This window comes from Mytilus californianus, unplaced genomic scaffold (genome assembly GCF_021869535.1).
Source record: "Mytilus californianus isolate M0D057914Y unplaced genomic scaffold, xbMytCali1.0.p SCAF_15, whole genome shotgun sequence".
NCBI lineage: Eukaryota > Metazoa > Mollusca > Bivalvia > Mytilida > Mytilidae > Mytilus > Mytilus californianus.
Genome location: NW_026262637.1, coordinates 10,670,418 through 10,691,420, shown reverse-complemented (window position 1 = coordinate 10,691,420; position 21,003 = coordinate 10,670,418). Strand labels below are relative to the sequence as shown.

The following is a 21,003-nucleotide window of genomic DNA, read 5'->3' as shown; positions in this document are numbered from 1 at the left end:
CAATATTTATACCAATAAACACTATATTCAAAGATTTAATTACAGTATTGAATATGTAACCTTTTAGAATAAGTTTTTGAATAGCATGTGTAGTTTAAATTTTATATCAAACGTTCACAGTTTATAGTTTAAGTGATGCTTAAACTCATTAAAGATTCAAGGTCAACATATGAATCATCAGCAGTAACGTTCTAATCAAACCAGTAAAAAGGCTAATTCAATTAAAAAGTTGAAGAGCACTAAGTACCAAAATATTCTTAATACTTGAATACTGGCTTGAAAATAAGGATATTGATTGAATTTAAATTTTTTGATATAAAATTTCGAAATTATTTTAAAATAAGGAATGTATCTCCCACATGTATTGTGATTGTAAGATTTCTTGTCTCGATCATCGATGAAGAGGGATTTATTGTGGAAATGCGAATCTAGTGAAGTAACATTGGTACCGTTAATGGTAGTACTACCATCAGGTCGATACCTCTGCTAGAGTACTGTTGGTACCCGAGAGTAACACTAGCCCAGGAGCCATACTGCATACGTCTGATTTATTTGGGATTTTCCTTGAATTCGTTTTGGATTCCTCAGCTCTTTAATTTTGTATTACGTTTAACTGATATTCAACGTCCGAGCATAGCAGCACTGACTTCCAACTGACACAAATGATATTCAGTTTGTTATATTATGTTCCAAAATAAATGCTTGAAAAAAAAACTTAAAAAAAAATAAGGATAAAGGTTCAAAAATTTTAATTAACGATCTATTGCTTTACATGGAAAGGAATCATATAAATTTTAAGCACTTACCCTTATAATCAGTATCATATCAGTAAAGATAGATTGATTAACAAAACACTCATGTGCATTATTAGTTTTTCGTGCAATCTGTTTTTCTGAACTATTTCTTTACTTTTTACATTTTACTGTAAATGAAATGAATCAGTCTTTTAATACTTTTAATACAAAACAAAAATGAATAAAAATTTGTTGTTTTCGTCATTGCTATTCTATAAACCTCTTTTCTATACACGATGTACCAAGTCAGGAATATGATAGGTTTGGTGTGTTTGAGCTTTTAATTTTGCTATTTAATAAGGGATTTTCGTTTTGAATTTTCCTTGGAGTTCGGTATTTTTGTTATTCCATTTTTTCCTATTCCTGTCTTTACGTTGAAATCAAAAGACATAACCAGCTCATGTATAGGATCAACAATGTGCAGCATAAAGGAAAAATACCAAATGTCTCGCTATTAGATTCTGTTTATTTCTGTTATGCATTGAACGTGCGGGATAGTTTCTCCCATACGTATGGTGACTATTTATCTGAATTATTACCCCTTCCAAACGACATCTTCTTATTATAATGAATTACTAAAATAGAGACAGCCCTTGGCCAAAATATTTGTAAGAAAGACAGCTAGATACCATAAACATATTAATGTATACACAGGGTCTGAGCTTGTTTTGCTATATGATATAAAAACTAAATTGACAAAAGAAGGTCATTTATTTTTAAAAACATAAAATGCAAAAAACATATACATTTTGCAAATAAAATATTTGACATAAAAGTTCATAATTAATATGAAATTATAATGCATAATTAATACGAAATTACTACAACTAAAATCATATCGATTGAATAAATGTCAAAGAATAGCAAAGGTTGGGAGAGAAATCTGGCCCAGTAATAAACATATATACATATCTACTTCTAAAGATAAAATTAAGGGAGGTATGCGGGTTGGAATTTTTCACAAATTGTTTGAAAAGAATTACAAGTTAACACGTCAAAGGCTGATGATAAAAGGAAGTGAACACAACGCACTTACACGTGAACTCGTGCTGACCCAGCAAGATCATAACCAATAAGAAAGATGTAATCCAATCATGCACTGGTCATGAGTGAAATGTATTTTCACGTGATAACATGTTATCTAATTTCAACAATTTATAGTTTAATTAAGTAGGACAACTCTGACCCATTAACCAGACCAGAGACATCATAAATTTACAGTATAAACAGCTCAATCTTTATTTAAGTCTGAGTAATAAACAATTATTACAGAATTATCTTCTCTGCTGTCTTAAATGATTTTATTCAGCTTAATATTCAATTAGCAAATAAAATTGGTTCTTCTGTAACATTAAATGAAAAAAAAAACGGTATTCATTGTATATCCAAATGTTTGTTCTGCATATGCTTCTATTGATACTGTTTAGCATAGGTTTGACAAGTGAAACACGAATAGAATGAATCTCCTACCCAATTGACGTACCTTTTCACGCCATTTTAGAAACAGATAGATGTTTGTGAAGACCAACCAACTGGTGAAAACGCAGAAGATTATTTGTTCTGTATAATGAATATGATACAGCTGACAAAATCAGGGTTTTGGGCAAGTCATAAAAGAAATGGTGGAATATTCTTGCGTATTATTTGACAGGTGAATGTAAGTAAACATGTTTCATACAGTTTGCTACAACAAAATGTGTTGATTTGAGTTCATGTCATATGCTTCTGAAAAGGGCATTAGGTATAAATAGACTTTAAAATGGGCACAATTTCGTATAGCACCCCACCATATTAAAGAAACAACATAGCTTATTAGAGAAAGTACACCACTAATTCATGGCCCCATTGCATTTTATGTTAAATTCCTCAATTTTACAGCTCTTTTGTTTTAAGTTCAAATAAAGAAACACTCAGTGCATTTCAAAGCATCACTTTATGTTATCTATTTTTCGTTTTTCTTTTTGGGCTGCTTGTTTGTTATCTTATTGTTTGTATTGTATTATGAAAAATTATTGATGTTGTAATGTTTATGCCCTTTGGGGCCCATAATTGGAAATAAAATATCTTATCTTATCTTATCTGTTGTCTTGTACTGAAAAAATTAACATACCTTTAATGGCTTATAAGAGAGAACTGGTTCCCGGAACTTCGGATGTACAAAGACAGGTAATTCAGATCTGACAAAACAGGCAAAATGTACCCTCCTTTTTAAATTTCAAACGAATTTTATATTATCCAAAATTATACGTCAAAAAACATCAATTCAGCTTTCATTTGATATCAAAATTATCTACATATTCTACATATTTTGAAAGTTACACCCATGCATAGGAACTATTTTGTGGTAAATATGTAGTACTTTCTGGTATGTGCTTTCTGACCGGGCCGGAATAAGGGATGTTACACCTAAAAAGGTTAATAAATGTTCATACTAATTCTGTACACTCTGTAAGTGTTTTTTGGTGACAGTATTTGGAGTAATGCACTAATGTTCTAATACGTGGTTTTGTGAATTTGCCAATACATCAAAGAAACTGTCCTTTTGTATTTTGCGTTTGTGAGGCCAAAGCTTAATACAGTTTTGAAACCTTCATCGCGTAACAATGACCTTAAAAAGTTGAACCTCTGAACTTTACTGAGTTTGGGTTTGAATGTACAGCTGCTGCGTACGAGCCCCTATAGGACTGTCATTGTAAAATATCAAAATTAAAAGTTTGTAGATTGAGGTTAGGGGTTGTACTCGCTGGCAACTAAAAATATGATCGGAAATCTGAATAAAACTGTCTGTAGAGCTGATTTTGTGTGCTTGGAGGATTACGAGGATTTGATTGCGGAACATCAGACCTAGAGTGTGTAAACCTTGTGGCATTTGTATATTTGTGAAGTGATGAATTTGGTTTTTGGCGAATGTTTGTTTCTTGATTAAAGGAATACTCATCTGAGTTTACGATTTTTGTTTCAATGTCCTCTTGGTTTAAATTCTGACTAATGTCTTCATTTTATTTCGTCAACAACTCTTGTTTTTATTTCAAGATGTTCAAAAATTCAGTGGAGTCAACAAGTTCTGTTCCGCTCTCCCAAATTTCGTCGAATTTCTTGAAGATTCCTGTTACGGTCCATCTTTGTCTGCATGAATCGAATTCTTCTTCGAATGCATCATAGACGAGATCAATATTGCTTATTGGTTACATAGGACAAATGTAAACATAGGCGTGATGCATATATGGATATTCAAACTCTGTTATCAATTTAAAATCCGTTACAAGATATAGCGACAGCGAGAACGTCGTGTTTGAGTGTTTTGAGAGGTCAACAATAACTCTTCAAATACAGAAGATTGTCGACACAATATGTCACACTCTTATTCTATAAAAGTTGAAATTATAACTTACTAGAGCCTCCTAATTAGGACAGTGTGAGCCATTTCTTATCTTTACATCACAGCCACTTGCTATAACAGATACAGATACAAATTTCCCTTTATCCTTGTTTCCAATTTTTCATATTAAAATTTTGAACAATATAAAACTGATGTTCATTAAAAAGAGCACGACAACTCTTGCAATCGAATCAAAAGTTGAAATGAGAAGTCACAAATGCTCGATATTTGACATATTTCTTTTCTTTGTGTATAATCAATGCTTACCGGGAAAATATTTAATTAACAAATGAATTGTTTTTGCAAAACATTTTCCACTTAATCTTATTTACTTCATCTTTTTATCTTCATTTCGTGCGAGTGCAAATAGATAATTAATTTTAAAATCAAAGAGTAACGTATACACGTTACATAACACACATAACTAGTGTTATTTTACCAACACTGGAAGAGATTGTGATAAATCACGGTTGACATGTAAAGATTACAAATTAAAAAGATAAAGGCATTCAACTGAAACATTTTATACACTCATTTTAGTGTGTGTTGATATGTGTGTTTTACAAGAATTAGGACACTAACCGCAATTTATCATGCTTTCCAAAGTAATAGTTTTGTGTCTTGGTTTAATATTAGCGGCATTATTTGGACAGAGAACAGATCCGGATATTTTTCTACACGTGAAATTAAATTCTTCATATGATTATATAATTGGTAAGAAGTCTACTATTGTCAATAACTTCTGTTGTTTGAATGTTTGTATGACTAACGTCATGGGTGATGTATTAGCTTGGTGTACAAACTAAAATTACAGATTTTATCTGTCATTTGATATTCCATGGTTTTGGACACAAATGCCAGCTTGATATGATGGTAACATTCTATTTTATCAAACTAATATGCGTGTCCATTATAGGTACATGTTATATGGAATTATTACGATTGATCAGATTAGTTGATATTGCAAGTATATTAAGTATACCTATTATATGTCTTCGCTGTTTGAATAGGATAGGTGTGAAATGAAGATTGATTCTCTTATGGTCATTGATATATATATCAAATAAAACATTTATTTACATCATAATACAGAAAAGAAAACTAAAGATTCATGTTCAGGGCGACGGGGAATACTAAACATTCAGGCATACAAAAGCGCTAAAATAGAAGTGTGCCTGGAAAAGTCCATTAAAACTTACTGATCCTTTAATTCAACTTGTTCTAAAAGGTTATCAATTTAACACTGTAAATATAACTAAATATTATTGCTATACATCTATGAACATTTACTGTCCAACATTCTTTAGATACCTAAATTTTGGCATTGCACAATAGCATGTTTTGTCTGACAGTTAATGACGTCTTTACACTAAAATCATTGGATGTGAACTGATTGATATTTTAGTCTTGAATACATGATTTATAATAGTTATTGGCTCTGAACTAGCTCTCAGTATCTGCGAGTACTCTCAAATTATTATTTTGTGTCTTAAGTCTTTTTGTTGGATTATATGCAGTTGTGCCAATCTGTTGAGTGGAGCCTTTTTCACTGATTTCAATTGCTCTTTTGTTGTGCTGTTACACCAATGTCCCAAGTAAAGGGGACGTTTGTGCACCTGGACCATGTTTGACCCCGCCACATTCTGTATGTGTCTGTCCAAAATGAGGAGCCTGTAATCTATTGGTTGTCGTTTATTGCTTCATATCATGTTTGTTGTTCGTTTATTGTGTTGTACCTTAATAAGGCCGTTAGTTTTCTCGTTTGAATTGTTTTACAATTGTCATGTCGGATCTTGCTAGGCGGTATTGGTTTTGCTCATTGTCGAAGGCCATACGGAGACTTATATTTTATAACTTATAAATAATTTAGTCTATGTTGGAAAATATTCTCATTTGCAATGCTTCTAAATTGCCAAATTAATATTTAACCTGCAAGCTGACTATAGAATAACAACAACTACGAGAGACATCATTATTTGATTCAAAGTAAGGTAGCTAGATGGAGAGAACATCGTAATTTCTTTTTTCACTTTCTTGTATTTGAATTTCGTTAAACTAACATATTGATATTAATATCTCATACTTTTTATTATCAATCACTTATATTTGTATATAAATTGTTTTACAGTCGGAGCAGGTTCAGCCGGTTCAGTCATTGCTAACAGATTATCAGAAGATACAAATGTAACAGTGTTATTGGTAGAAGCGGGAGGTTCTGAATTAGAACACGATTACATTCCTATTCCCCTAGCAACACCCCTCCTTCAGCAAACAGATATTGATTGGTCATTCTATACAGCTCCACAACAGACAGCACTCAAAGCGATGAAAGAACAGGTTAAACATTTTTTCGTAGAAAAGAACGATGATTGATAACGGACTATACGTTATTGAAATTTACCAAAGAATTCGCTGATATTGTCCATTTCTTTGCATTATCAGTCACGAATATACCCGGATTTTGATGAGGTTTGTGTTGCCTAGTATTAAGTTGTCTATTTAGAGTTTTGTAGACTGTTGTGTTTGACATTTTATGGTTTTACTTTTTTTGCCATGGCGTTGTCAGTTTCTTTTTAATTTATGAGTTTTGAGTGTTCCTTTGTATTTCCCGCCTCTTTTATTATTCATTGACTTTCAAATATTCGGCTTTGAGCATTCCTGATGAAGGTAAATCCAGAAAAGCGCTTCGGACGCATGCAATTTATAATTGTTGTTTTCATTTTTTACATCACTGGGTCGATACCTCTGCTGGTGGACTATCAGTCCCCGAGGGTATCATCATCTTAGTAGTCAGTACTTCGGTACTGACATGATTTATAACAAACCTTTCTAAAATTGTCCGTTTAAAAATTTTGAAATTATGAAGAAACTTAGGTTTCAACTCCCTCGTGCAAAGTTGGCCTTAGATGAATTTGGTTATTTTTATAGCTCTTCAACTGTTTCGGTTTTATTCATCCTTGACTTTCAAATATTCGGCTTTGAGCGTTCCTGATGAAGGTAAATCCAGAAAAGCGCTTCTGACGCATGAAATTTATAACGTGTTGTTTTCATTTTTTGATTAAGAACAAAGAATATATATATTCCACCGAAAACTGAATTATTAGTTTAGTCCAGGTGGCCAAGTGGTCTAGAGCGATGGACACAGTGCAGGCGGTTTTGTCTCAATAATCCAATAGCATGAGTTCGAATCCCCGCGAGGGAAGAACAAACATTTGCTTCAGGATATTTGCATCTTTAACATTGCTGTGCTGGTATTTAGAGTAATTATGAATATAATATGTGTTTTCAGTAGTGTATCACCTTCACTGGTGATCCAATGGATGGATCTGTCGTAGAATTGTCACTTGTTTAGACGTACTTATCAAAATAATTATTTCTGTGACTGCATCTTACGATCCTTTACGATAGATATTTAGCTAATCTGCAATCAATTCCATCTTCATGCCCAATATATCATGTACTGTGTTACAACTCTAGATTCTACTGACGAGGAAAGGTAACACTAGGCCACCGAAAACGGAATTATTAGTTCAGTCCAGGTGGCTGAGTGGTATAGAGCGATGGACACAGTGCAAGAGGTGTTGTCTCGATATCCCAATAGCATAAGTTCGAATCCCGGCCAGGGAAGAACAAAAATTTGCGTCTTCAAATTTGCAGATTTAACATTGTTGTGCTGATATTTAGAGTAATAATGAATATATATATGCTTCGTTTGGGCTTGTATTATATTTGCCTTAGGGTTTATATGATCCGTTCATCATATTTTGACTCCTCACAATTCAAGAGTCTATCCTAAATTGAGGTAAATTGTTGGGCTTTCCAAATACCGTTTCGATTCCTAACATCACTGAAGATTATTTGTCGAAATCCGGATATGGTGTACAAAAAACCTTTGCACCTTTTGTTTGTGGTATATCATTTTTTCCACAAGTTTATTGTTTTCTGTTTAGTATTAAATTTAAAATTAAGATCCATTTATTACATCGGTGATCCGTTTATTTGGCAATCGTCAATGGCAGTCAGCAGGGTTTAAGAACATTTGTTGTTCAACCTGTTAGTCAAATGCGTTTTGTTAAAATATACTTTTTCACTTTTTTTGGTCTTTTGGAAAATGTTGTTTGTGCTGTATTTAGACCCCTCTAACAAGAAATTTGTTTTGCATGCACACGTATAAAAATTGCGGTTTTTATCCAACGCGATCATAGGTTTGAACGTTGCTTTCAATTTAGACTTGTTTTTATATATATATGTATATGGAACAATTAAGTTTTGAAAAAATCTTCCTTTTTTCTTTCGTGAATTGATAAATAGTATTTTTTTTGAAGAGGTTGTGAGTGGGGGTAAGAGGGGATTGAAAAAATAAAACATTTCATTGCAATAAACTCGCTGAAGAAATTATAAGTCTAGGTATAATGGTTTAAAATTTTTAATTAACGACTAAAACTGCGATTTCATCATCTATAAATACTTGTTCTCATAATGAAAAAGGGGAATATATCATAGTCATTCAATAAATCAGCCTATCACTCGCAAAAAGTAAACCATGCTAAAATGCCTAAGGACATTTAAGTAAACAATTTCAGAGCTAAGGTACAAAAAAATCAAATCGCCAATAAAGCCAGATCAATTTGTAATTTTCACTTACATAACTAACCATACTATATTCGAACTTACGTCAATTGGGCGTGTAAAAGGTATCTGTACTTAATAGTTTTTTTTTCAAAAAATGAATAGGAAATTATGCTAGATACATTTATTAGAAATGTGATGATAGTGTTGAAGCTTTAAATTTTCTCCTGGACAACATATATTAACGCTTCGGCGTTAAAGTGTACCGACAGGTAGTATGTATTCCAATGGGCACTAATTGTGCCCCTTTGATAGCAGATGTATTCCTTTATTGCTATAAATCACAGTTTATGGCCAAACTCAGTAAAGACACGTCATTGTTACATTTGGTTGACACATTCAACAATACCTACCGTTATCTTGATGATATCTTTTCGTTAAATAATCCAGAGTTCTCTAGATATACTACCGAAATTTACCCAAAAGGAACTTACTTTAAATAAATCTAACATAAACAGCAGTAGTTGTCCTTTTCTAGACATTTCAATTTCTAAAGGAAAACTCCATTCTAATATTTACGACAAAAGAGACGATTTTTCATCCCTATTGTAAATTTTCCTTTTTAGTCGACGATGTTTCTTAGGCTCCATCAAACGGTATATATATATATCCCAATTCGTTCGTTATGCCCGTGTGTGTAGTAATGTCAAAGATATTAATGAACGTAATCACTGCATCACTGTCAAATTATTAAGTCAGGGTTTTCGTTACTATAAATTACTTAAAACATTTAAATTCTTTCATAGATGCAAAGATTTGGTAAGAAATTTGGCTGTACCTGTAGAAAACTTATTAAAAACGGTATTTTCACATCCTAAATTTTACGGTAATATTGTACTCAAAGCGCGGAAATCACTATGTGATCCGTGTAAACTCATCAAACCTTTAAACAAACTTAATAGTAACGGTTATCTTATTAATGTTGTAATAAGATCTTTGAATATTGGCAATAACATTGATTTTGTCATTATAAACATAACTAAATTTGTATTATTTTCGAAAGTCTTTTTTTTTTGGAAGGGGGGGGGGGGGGGGGGGGGGGGGGAGGGGGGGGATTTAAAATACACATCCACTTTTATTTTCTATTTAGAAATTGCTTTATCTATATGTTATATATTATATTTCGTCTCACTATTTTTAATATGTACCACCTTTGATAAGTAGTAATTAGGACGATAAATTTTCATTTCTGTACTCGTACTGTGTTTCCGTACTCCTAACAACAAAATTATTCTATTTAAATTTACCTGTGTACGTTACTTGATTTAACGCAATTTTGTCACAGGTTAAAGTTGTCTTTTTGACATTGTTCTACATCTTTTTTTTTTATTAATATGTTATTTATATTGAGTAAAAGATCAAACTTATTCGTTCAGTGTATGTTTACTTGTTTTTGTTTATATGTCTTTTTGATCAAGTTAAGCCATTTTAATTGTTATGTTATAGTGTGTCTTTTTATAGTTGTAATGTTGTAATGTTACACTACTGTTTCAGGTAAGGGTGAAGGTTGGCGCCTGTTAAAACGTTAAACTCGCTGCATTTGTATGTACCTGTCCTAAGTAAGGAGCCTGTTGTTCAGTAGTTGTCGTTTGTTGGCGTGTTTCACAAGTGTTACTCGTTTCTCGTATTTTATAAAGATTAGGCCTTTGGTTTTCCTGTTTGAATTGTTTTACACTAGTCATTTTGGAGCTCTTTATAGCTTGCTGTTCGGTGTGAGCCAAGGCTTTGTGTTGAAGGCCGTACTTTGACCTATAATTGTTTACTTTTTACACATTGTGACTTTGATGGAAAGTTGTCTCATTGGCACTCATGCCACATCTTCTTATTTATATTGATGTTTTTATTTACTTTTCAAAAAATGTAAGTATGTTAATGAATTTGTTTAAAAGTTAAAGCAAAATACAAGCACTGAACAATTTGTGATATCGTGAGGCATCCATCATGGAATAGATTTGAAAGTGTTCATAATTGAGTTTCACCATTTTCTTCAAACGATATGATAAGGCTACTGCAATGTTTGCAGAACAAAAGTGTTAACAAAAACTGTCATAAAGCATGCACCATTTACCAAGTAACATATAATGATAAAGAACTGCAATTTGGGACAATTGTCAGAAATTGCTGAAACAACATTAAGAATTATAAAAAAAGTCCAAATATATATATGAAAAAAATCACATTAAAAAGGCACTGTCATAATGTAGAGGCAGCCAAATAATTGTATTAAAACGATTTTTTTCCCATTTTAACTTGAATATTACATACAAAATTTCCAATTATTAATGAAAATTCGATGTTGTCCATGTATCCGTGAATTTTCTGATGTGGACGATTGAAAATTTTAGCGTGAGTGATTTTGTTTTTCGGAGGGAGATGAATTATGTTAAATAGTTCTTATCTGTATTTTACATGTTTTACGTGCAGATATACATATATTTCTTATTATGTAAACTGTAAACAAAACAATCTATATTCTTCCAAAGTGGAATTAAGTGATTAGTGACATAACAATTGTGTGATGTTCGAATAAAAGTCCCATTAGATAGTATTTGTGCATTAGCCTGTGCTTCGACGATGGCGTTATTTAAATGATACTGTGTTATTGCAAAAATACTAATTTATGAATTACTAGTATACATTGTAATACATTGTAATAAGGATACAATTCCCTTAGACAAACGTTGACTTTAGATGATTTTTGTTGACCTTTTACATTCCAATTTGTGTGTGCATATTTTATTGCGTTAATCTACTTTTTTATGAACCACTAAAGTTATTCGAACCATACCAATATTTCACTCAAACCGAATGCTCGAATGAACCTTTTGCATAGAGTACCAGGTCCTGTGTTTGTGATATTGTCAGTACTTTGACTTTAGATATAAACAGCCCAGTCTTGACATTCTACAAACTTCATTTAACATTTTCACTATCGTCTAAAGCTATTTTCAATTCTTTAGAGGGGTTACTGGCCACGCGGTCGGGTATTAGGTGGTTCGAGTAGCATAAATCATATGATCTATGTGAGAGGAAGTCGACATGACTTTGATCAATGGGAAAAAGAGGGAGTCATGGGATGGAGCTATGAAGAAGTTCTTCCTTACTTCCTAAAAATTGAAGACATGAAAATTGAAGATCTTGTCAATTCAGGTAAGCATCAAGTTACTTTTGATTAATTTAACTTGGAATATTTTCATACCAATAACAAAATTTTAGATACAAATATATTCATAAAAAAAGACAACACATCTGAGATCAGCATTAAGGCTAATTTATATTGATAAAATTGAGAATGGAAATGGGGAATGTGTCAAAGAGACAACAACCCGACCATAGAGCAGACAACAGCCGAAGGCCACCAATGGGTCTTCAATGCAGCGAGAAACTCCCGCACCCGGAGGCGTCCTTCAGCTGGCCCCTAAACAAATATGTATACTAGTTCAGTGATAATGGACGTCATACTAAACTCCAAATTATACACAAGAAACTAAAACTAAAAATGATACAAGACTAACAAAGGCCAGAGGCTCCTGACTTGGGACAGTCGCAAAAATGCGGCGGGCTAAAACATGTCTTCTGAGATCTCAACCCTCCCCCTATACCTCTAGCCAATGTAGAAAAAACAAACGTACAACAGTACGCACAGTAAAACTCAGTTCAAGAGAAGTCCGAGTCCGATGTCAGAATAGGAAACAAAAGAAAATAAACCAAATGACAATGATAACAAATAACAACAGACTACTAGCAGTAACTGACATGCCAGCTCCAGACCTCAATTAAACTGAATGAAAGATTATGTCTTCATCATATGAATATCAGGCGCAATCCCTCCTGTTAGGGGTTTAGTATTATACCATCATAAAATATATGAGAAGAACATAACCCGTGAACATACTTTGATATATACATGAAAGGTACTTGATTTATTCACGGAAGATACTTTTATTTAGACAAAAAGAGTACTTGATTTATTCTCAAAATTATCAATAAAACAAGAGTGTATGCTGAACCAAAATACAAGGGAAAAGATAAACACTGTACAGAGTTTTGTAAATGAGAAAATAAATTGGCGGCAATTACAGATTTTATATGATATGTAATATTTCATAAGGATATTTTGATAATCGTTTTATAAACTTTTTCAATTATTTCATGAAAAAAAAAAAAATCATATATGAGTCAAACATAGTATGATTATCTAAAATATGAAAAACACAGTAAAACCAGCATATAAAGGTCAATATATCACATCAGTGGTAGCCAACCATTACTTGTACATGACAATAACACTTTATAAATGTTCAGCGACCGAAACACAATCTGATACTTGAAGACAGGGTCATTGATATACACTTTTTCTGGGTTTTTTCCGTATTATAAGATACAGTTTAGGCAAATAAGTCATCATCATATATTGAATTACATCTAGAATTTGACTACGGCAGTCGTTTAAAAACATTTTGGTGTAAATATCGTCCTGTTGAAACGTAAAACCAGAGCTTTCATTTTCATTCATGCTTTCCTTGATATATAGTTGCTGCTTTTAAAGAAGCCATTTTACCAAGGGTTCCAAGTTGTCAAATATTTTTTATGGACGCCAACACGTATTGGTTGACCGTTATGGCATATCTGTTTACCAGATGACCACGGATATTTTCATATTTGTCGTAACCATAATCCCGTCCTTTCTCTCCAATGTGACATTACCAAATGAGTGCATCACCAAATTTGTTCTTACATAATCAACATAACAGGTGTCACATGTTGAGCAGGATCTGCTTACCCTTCCGTAACATCTCATGAGATCAGCACTGGTTTTTAGTGGGGTTCGTGTTACTCAGTAATTTGTCGAGACCGGAGAAAAGTTTTACTTAAGAGAAATTCGGTTGTGAAATATGTTTCTGTTTAGGCATCGTTCTTTTTCATTACAAGTCTGAAAGATGCATTCTCTCTATGTAAAGTTACCACTTATTTTTATGACGTCACGATTGCACATTCGCAGGAGGGCAAGAAATTTGGTGTCACAATTGAATTTAAAAAAAGATAAATGATATTATACCACACTTTGGTTATAAAAAAAAAAAAAAAAAATCAGCCGGTCGGGCAAAGTATAAACCGACTAGAAAATATTTCATTCTTATCCTTTATAATAAGATGTACCTTCTTACTAATAATCATCTAAACCATTGTATTTATACACTATCTATATGACGAAATACTCATTTGTTTTAATTTGTAAAACAGTAATTAATTTATAATACAAATAGTCACGACACGATACCAAAAATGAACATCTTGAAATGATCTTAAAGGGAAATCACACTATTTATACTACTAATAATAATTCATTGAAATTTTGCATGTAGACAGATCATACTTATTAAGATATTTTAGGCGAAAAAAAAAATTGGGGTCACCGATGTTGTTTTCGAGATATGACGTCATCAAACCTTAAAGAATCGCGTTATAACGAAATATAGAAAGACCGCTCTAAATTGTTAAAAAAAGACAAACTTATTGAAAAACTATGTTTAACTGGAATAACAAAAACAGTCAAATGTAACTTGTACCTTATGAACATTTATTTGTCTCGGTTTCCTTATTTTTGAAGACATTTGAACATTTCCCGCCATTTTTAATTGCTATTTATAATAGATTTTTCTTGAAATAAAAAAAATCTACTAATGTTTTTCCCTTCAAACTTCTGCAAAAGTTGCAGCTTCAGGGAAGATTTTAAAAGCATAAATAAAAAAGGGGGGTCACCGATGTTTTAAATCCGCTAAAACGGAAATAATCTTTATTATTGAATTTTGGCGGGAACTATAACCTTTTAACGTTATAGAACGACGTTGCTGGCATAACAGCATTTCTTGCAACTCTTGGGTTGAATTAAACCTTTTCACTACAAAATATAATATCATTTTTGAACATTTTTTAAGGTATTTTGATTATTCATTGATATATTTATCAATCTATCGAATCGTTAAACATAGATACAATAACAGTTTATTATAAAGTAATTGTCTAAGTTGAAGTCATCTCATTTTTTTAATTGCATTTGTTGTATGGGGAAAACGAATGTTTGCCTCATGCCGTATTATAGAAATAATTTTCGGCTGCCAGATAAAGAATCTTCTACCTCGGAAGACTGAGGGTATCCGGGCTGAAAAGTAACACGTTCCTTTTAGACTGCAGGCAGAATAATTTCGTTACCATAATTTCACTAGCTTGTCCATTCGCACCGGGAAGATAAAACCTGAAATGCCGTGTTAAAAATGCCACAAACTCAGCACTTTAAAAGAAACCTATTTTCGGTAGGAATTTCAAATTGGTTCCGTAATTACACAACGCTTCATAATTTATTCGAACTGTGGAAACCAAATTTTTTTCTGAGTTCTATCATCCCGCACCCATTTTTCATACATCGTTTCATGTTCATTGTACATAATATGTTCAATGTTCATCGCCTGTGTATTAAAACTTTATGTACATGTATTACGTATATTCTATTACCGTTCGATTAATCGCTCAACGTTGGTATGTTATGAGAAATACAATGCATCTGATAATTTAGAGTTAATTGACAATAAAATACACATCGCCATATTGTTCCCAGTTGGTGTATTTAAAAAAATCTTTTAATTTTTAATAAACGGATCTAGTTTTTTTTCTTGTTCTGCTACATCTATCCGTGTTTCTGTGGACATGTCGATATATTTTATCTAACTCTAGTTTTTTGTCGAGCCTTCGACTTTAGTCGAAAAAGCGAGACATAGCGATCCTACATTCCGTCGTCGGCGTCGTCGTTTTTCTGCTAGGAAACAATACATTCACTCTGTGGTTAAAGTTTTTGAAGTTTTGAAGTTTTAATAAATTTCTTAAACTATCCTGGATTTCTACCAAACTTGGACAGAAGCTTGTTTATGATCACAAGATAGTATCCAGAAATAAATTTTGTAAAAAAAAATCTATTTTTTCCGTATTTTACTTATAAATTGACTTAGTTTTTCTGCTAGGAAACAATACATTCACTCTGTGGTTAAAGTTTTTAAGATTTCAATAACTTTCTTAAACTATCCTGGATATGTACCAAACTTGGTCAGAAGCTTGCTTATGATCAAAAGCTTGTATCTCGAAGGAAATTTTGTCAAAATTTTGTACCTGTTTATCCGTATTTTACTTATAAATGGACTTAGTTTTTCTTCCAGTCAACATAACATACAGTATGCAGTTAAAGTTTTTAAAACATTTATTAGATCCATAAACTATCCTAGATTTATACCAAACTTGGACAGAAGCTTCTTACAATCAAAAGATAGTATCGAGAGGAATATTTTTATTGATTTTTTTACTCATTTTTGTTGAGCCTGCGATTAACAGCAAAAGTAGGCGAGACATTGGGTTCCGTGGAACCCTTACGAATTTTTTTATCAGATGACAAATGAGAGTGTGGATAATCTTTGATGTAGAATAAGAGTTCGAGTTCCAGCTAAATTTAGAGTTAAAGTTCCAGTTTTATTTTTTGTTCGAATGTTAATGCGAGTAAGAGTTCTAGTTAAAGCTCGAGTTCCACTTAGAAACTTCCGAGTTATACTGTAAGATAGAATAAATTCTGGTAAGAGTTAAAATTTTGAGATCTGAGATCCGATGAAATTAAAAGAAAGATTGCAGTTTCTAATTTCTGTTGGTGCACCTCTCATTCTTGAATTGTATATTCTTTTATCACATTTATGTTTCAGTATGGTATAGCCTATATACTTTTTTTTGCCAAAACTGATTAATGATTGGTAATTGGAAAATAACTGATTGATTGTGTGTGCCACTTTCAGCACTCTGCTATATCATGTTGGCCATTTTTTTTTAAAGAACCAAGGTATCAAGAGTAAATCAGCTACCTCTGTATTAAACAAATGGTTGTCCTTTACAGTCATGATCGGAATCTGACAATCTCCCTATATCACTGTTTGTTGACATGCAAGTGATCACATTGAGTGATCTGAACACGAACCAACATCTGAACTACTAGTTTTTGTTTTGTTTTTGTTTTCGTTTTTTTCTTGATTTTTGCAAAACTTTCAGTGGCAAATATTACATGAATATCAGCACAAAATTTTTTTCTATATGAGATGAAACTCTTTCACAAGACGGACCTTAATGTGATGGTTACAGATTAGCACTCTGAAAGACATGTTACTCTACATAAATACATGTGTGTGTATTAAATATTTCTCTTGTTGGAGTCTTGTAAAGCCAAATATACAGTGTGGATTTTTTGTTGTTGTTGTTGTAGGCAGTACGGTCATCAATAGTACAAAAATAACTAGGCATAGTGTTTGATATTCCCAGATTGCTCTGACGTCTAGCGGCCTTATTTTTTAACTTGCTGGTCGTACAGTTCGCTATAATTGACAGTTTGAAGAAATACTACAAAATATGATTTTTTTTTGTGCCCAAATTATGTAAGCCTGTACAAAGCATTAAAGGAAGATTGAGTATAATGTACTATATAATACGGTGCTAAATTTTCTTTGATTTCGACAGACAGCAACCGATGTAAAATTTTGTATGCTTCTTTTACAGTGATGTTTAACTGGCGTTATTCTTATATAACGTTCGATATTTCAACAAATATGATTACTCTACGAATCACTCGTGTTCATGTGTTTGTGCCCCCATACCCCCCCTTCCCAAAAAAAAAAGAAACAGAGAGAGAGAGAGAGAGAGAGAGAGAGAGAGAGAGAGAGAGAGAGAGAGAGAGAGAGAGAGAGAGAGAGAAAGAGGCGTTTGACACCAAAGGAACATCGAAACTCATTGTTCTTATTTACATCCCTCTGTTGGACAGAAAACTACAAGTTCCGGAAGCTGTATGCTTACATGCTGTTACTCTTGGTATATTGTTATTTTTTCCAGTATATTCCCACATACCGCATCGCGACGATACGCTGCCAACAGTTGGGTTACACTAATGACAGAACAATTGCCCGTATTGACCGGATGAGATATAAATAGTCAGAACTTTTTTGTTATTTGATAGATTATTTTAATATTTGAAGACCTTAGAAATATTAGACTATATTTTATGAATATTTAACAAAAAAAAGTTGACCGGACGGATTTCACACTCACTGATGTACGCTTTACAATATTGAACTGATCGACAAAAAGTGTTACTAGTAATATCTCTTTTGTTTTACAATATTTTTTCATACAACTAAGAAATCTGCGATATTAATAGTTATCTTACATGAACATTTAAACTTCATAGTAAAACAAAATGTTTTTCTAAAAAAAAAAGTTTACCGGACGGATTTCACATTCGCCGATGTACGCTTTGATTATACTGAAATGATCGACAAAAAGTGTTATAAATATCTCTTTTGTTTTTAAATTTTATTTTTCTTCGTGAAACTAAAAAATCTGCGAGATCAATAAATATGTTAATATAAGAAAATATAAACTTTCCAGTAAATAAAAAAAAATTTCTACAAAAAAAAGTTGAGCTGACGGATTTCGCTACAAATAATAAAGACCAGATCAACAAAAAATGTTGATATTTCTCATATCTAACAATATTTTTCGGTGAAATTAATAAACCTTTAAGAAAAATAATTGTATAAATGGTATTGTATGTAAATACTAACTCAATAATAATAATAATAATAATAATAATATCTTTATTAAAAGAGAGTAACTCATTTGAATTAAACCCAAATGTAAGGTAATTCAAGACCATATCAAGACCACTTTCGGCTATTTTTTTGCCATACATTTTGTCCGTTTCGAGTAGCATTTTCATTTTTTGCACTTAAATCAAAACGTCATTTGCTTTCTCTTGATTTAGTGAACGTCCCTTTGAGCGGGCCGCCATTTTAGAAATTAGCAACCTTTACGACGGACTCGAAACGGTGACGTCATAATACGGTCACGACACTATAGTGGCGCCGAGAGCGATGCGTATAAACACTAGTGTGATTTCCCTTTAAGAACAAAGATGACCATAGACGATTTGTCGGTTTGTGTTAACCTTTCCTAGCTTTTAGTCTCTCTCAACGTTTAAATTTCCAAGATATTTTATGTATACCTAAAAAAACACGCGTCCTTCACATTGAAATCGGTTTTAGTCTTCGCTTTTGGAACAAAATGATGTTGCACTGGAAAAGAACCATCATTTTTGACTTCTCTTTTCAATTATGTTTTTATTTATCTTCAATACTTCTTATTGACAATTTGAATATTGAATATACTCATAACAATTTAATTTAGGTACTAACAACTTTATGTTTGCTTTGGATTTTTATATCACTTCCATGTATCATATATCAATATTGGTATTTTTTTTAATCTTACTTCAGCATACCATTCCACAGGAGGATATCTACCACTAACTAAAACCAAAGCAACATCACTGCCAAATATTTACCAGCGTGCAGTAGCGGAACTAGGTTATAAAACAGTGGATGTTAACGGAGAAGAGATGATAGGTATCAGTTTAATATGAAGATACGTATCCAATTCATCTACATATCGCACTTGTTTCTTTTATTCTTTTGCATTGCAAAGTACACGGGGAAAATGTATTTATATCCTCAGACGTTTGCCATGTTTACACTTTACAGAAAAGAAAATGATTATAGTTTGGTAAATTCTAGAATAATTTCCACTGGTTTAACATGTGATAACTTGCTTAACAGACTGGCTAGGAAACATTTGGTCTCCTGATTGACAATATGATGAAAATACAAATGGTAAGGCTAATTTCCACTGAATTAACGTATCATTTTCAAAATATTTTCCAATCTGTACTACAATGTTCATTATTACAGCTTTATGACCTTAGTATGAGTTTCTAACAACATTGCAGCAAATTTAAAAAACATATATAACTACTTCGGTTTAAAACTTCAATTGTGATAGATTTTTTGTAGAATTTTTCTTTCTCTCTACAATAAGCAATTAAGTGTTATTCCTAATTATAACTAAACAAAACTTCTATATTTCGACTCTATACAGCTCTTTTATTATAAAAGTATGTGTACATCCTTGGTTTTTAAATGCTTTGGTTTCAGCGTTACTGATGATTGTAAATCCAGAATTTATAAAGAAACTACGATTTAAACCATCTAAGGCAAAGTTAATTTTAAGTGGATTAGTCCATACTTTTAGGTCCATTTTTATTCATATAGCTTCTCAAGTATTTAACTTTTTATACATCCTTGGCTTTATAATTTTTGGGTTTAAAGGTAAATAAAAAAGCGCTTCGGATTGACAAAATTTATTAAATTTTGTATAAAGTAACAGTAAAGCTATGTTTGTTGGTACTGTTGTATATTCATTCATTGTTTTTGTTGGAAATTCTTGAATGCAAAACTTTATATAAACATGCAAATACTGTGTCAAAATTGTCAACAACACATATGCGGTGTACTGCAAATTGTTTATGTTAAATTGAATACAGTTCGGTTAGTTTTATTATATAGACGCTTTTTATCCTACTTTGTAAAGAATCACTCAAAAAATTCTCTAAAACTGACATTATCAAGATGCTTGATTTCTTGATTGACAACATATTTGTTACGTTTGGAGGACATGTTTTTCATCAGACTGTCGGAATTCCAATGGGAACCAATTGTGCCCCTCTTCTTGCCGACTTGTTTCTTTATTATTATGAGGCTGACTTCATACAGGAGCTTCTTAGGAAGAAAGATAAGAAGTTAACAATATCCTTTAATTCTACGTTCCGCTATATAGATGATGTTCTCTCACTAAATAATACAAATTTTTGTGACTATGTTGAACGAATCTATCCCATCGAACTAGAGATAAAGGATACTACAGATACAGTTAAGTCTGCCTCAGATCTTGACTTACATCTAGAAATTGACAATGAGGGTCGGTTGAAAACATAACTTTACGACAAAAGAGATGATTTCAGCTTCCCAATTGTGAACTTTCCATTTCTATGTAGCAACATTCCAGCGGCGCCTGCATACGGATTATATATCTCCCAATTGATACGATATTCCCGGGCTTGTGTTTCCTATCATGATTTCCTTGATAGAGGATTGCTGCTCACAAGGAAGATATTAAGCCAAGAGTTCCAAATGGTGAAGTTGAAATCATCCCTTCGTAAATTTTACGGACGCCATCACGAGTTACAATACCCTTCCCTTTTCACGAATGTGACTTACCTCTTTTATACTC

The 21,003-nt window shown here is 32.3% G+C and overlaps 1 protein-coding gene across 4 annotated transcripts in view; it reads left to right on the top strand.

The window, feature by feature from the left end:
* Positions 1-4,708: 4,708 nt before the first annotated feature.
* The window catches only part of LOC127725376 (glucose dehydrogenase [FAD, quinone]-like), an 86,770-nt gene continuing 70,475 nt past the window's right edge, over positions 4,709-21,003 (top strand). For all 4 annotated transcript variants that reach the window (XM_052232308.1, XM_052232306.1, XM_052232307.1 and 1 more), the window contains exons 1-4: positions 4,709-4,887; positions 6,302-6,510; positions 11,763-11,952; positions 19,155-19,283. In XM_052232308.1, coding sequence (XP_052088268.1) covers positions 4,767-4,887; positions 6,302-6,510; positions 11,763-11,952; positions 19,155-19,283 — 649 coding nt within the window. In that variant the 5' untranslated portion in view covers positions 4,709-4,766. The remainder of the gene's footprint in view (positions 4,888-6,301; positions 6,511-11,762; positions 11,953-19,154; positions 19,284-21,003) is intronic.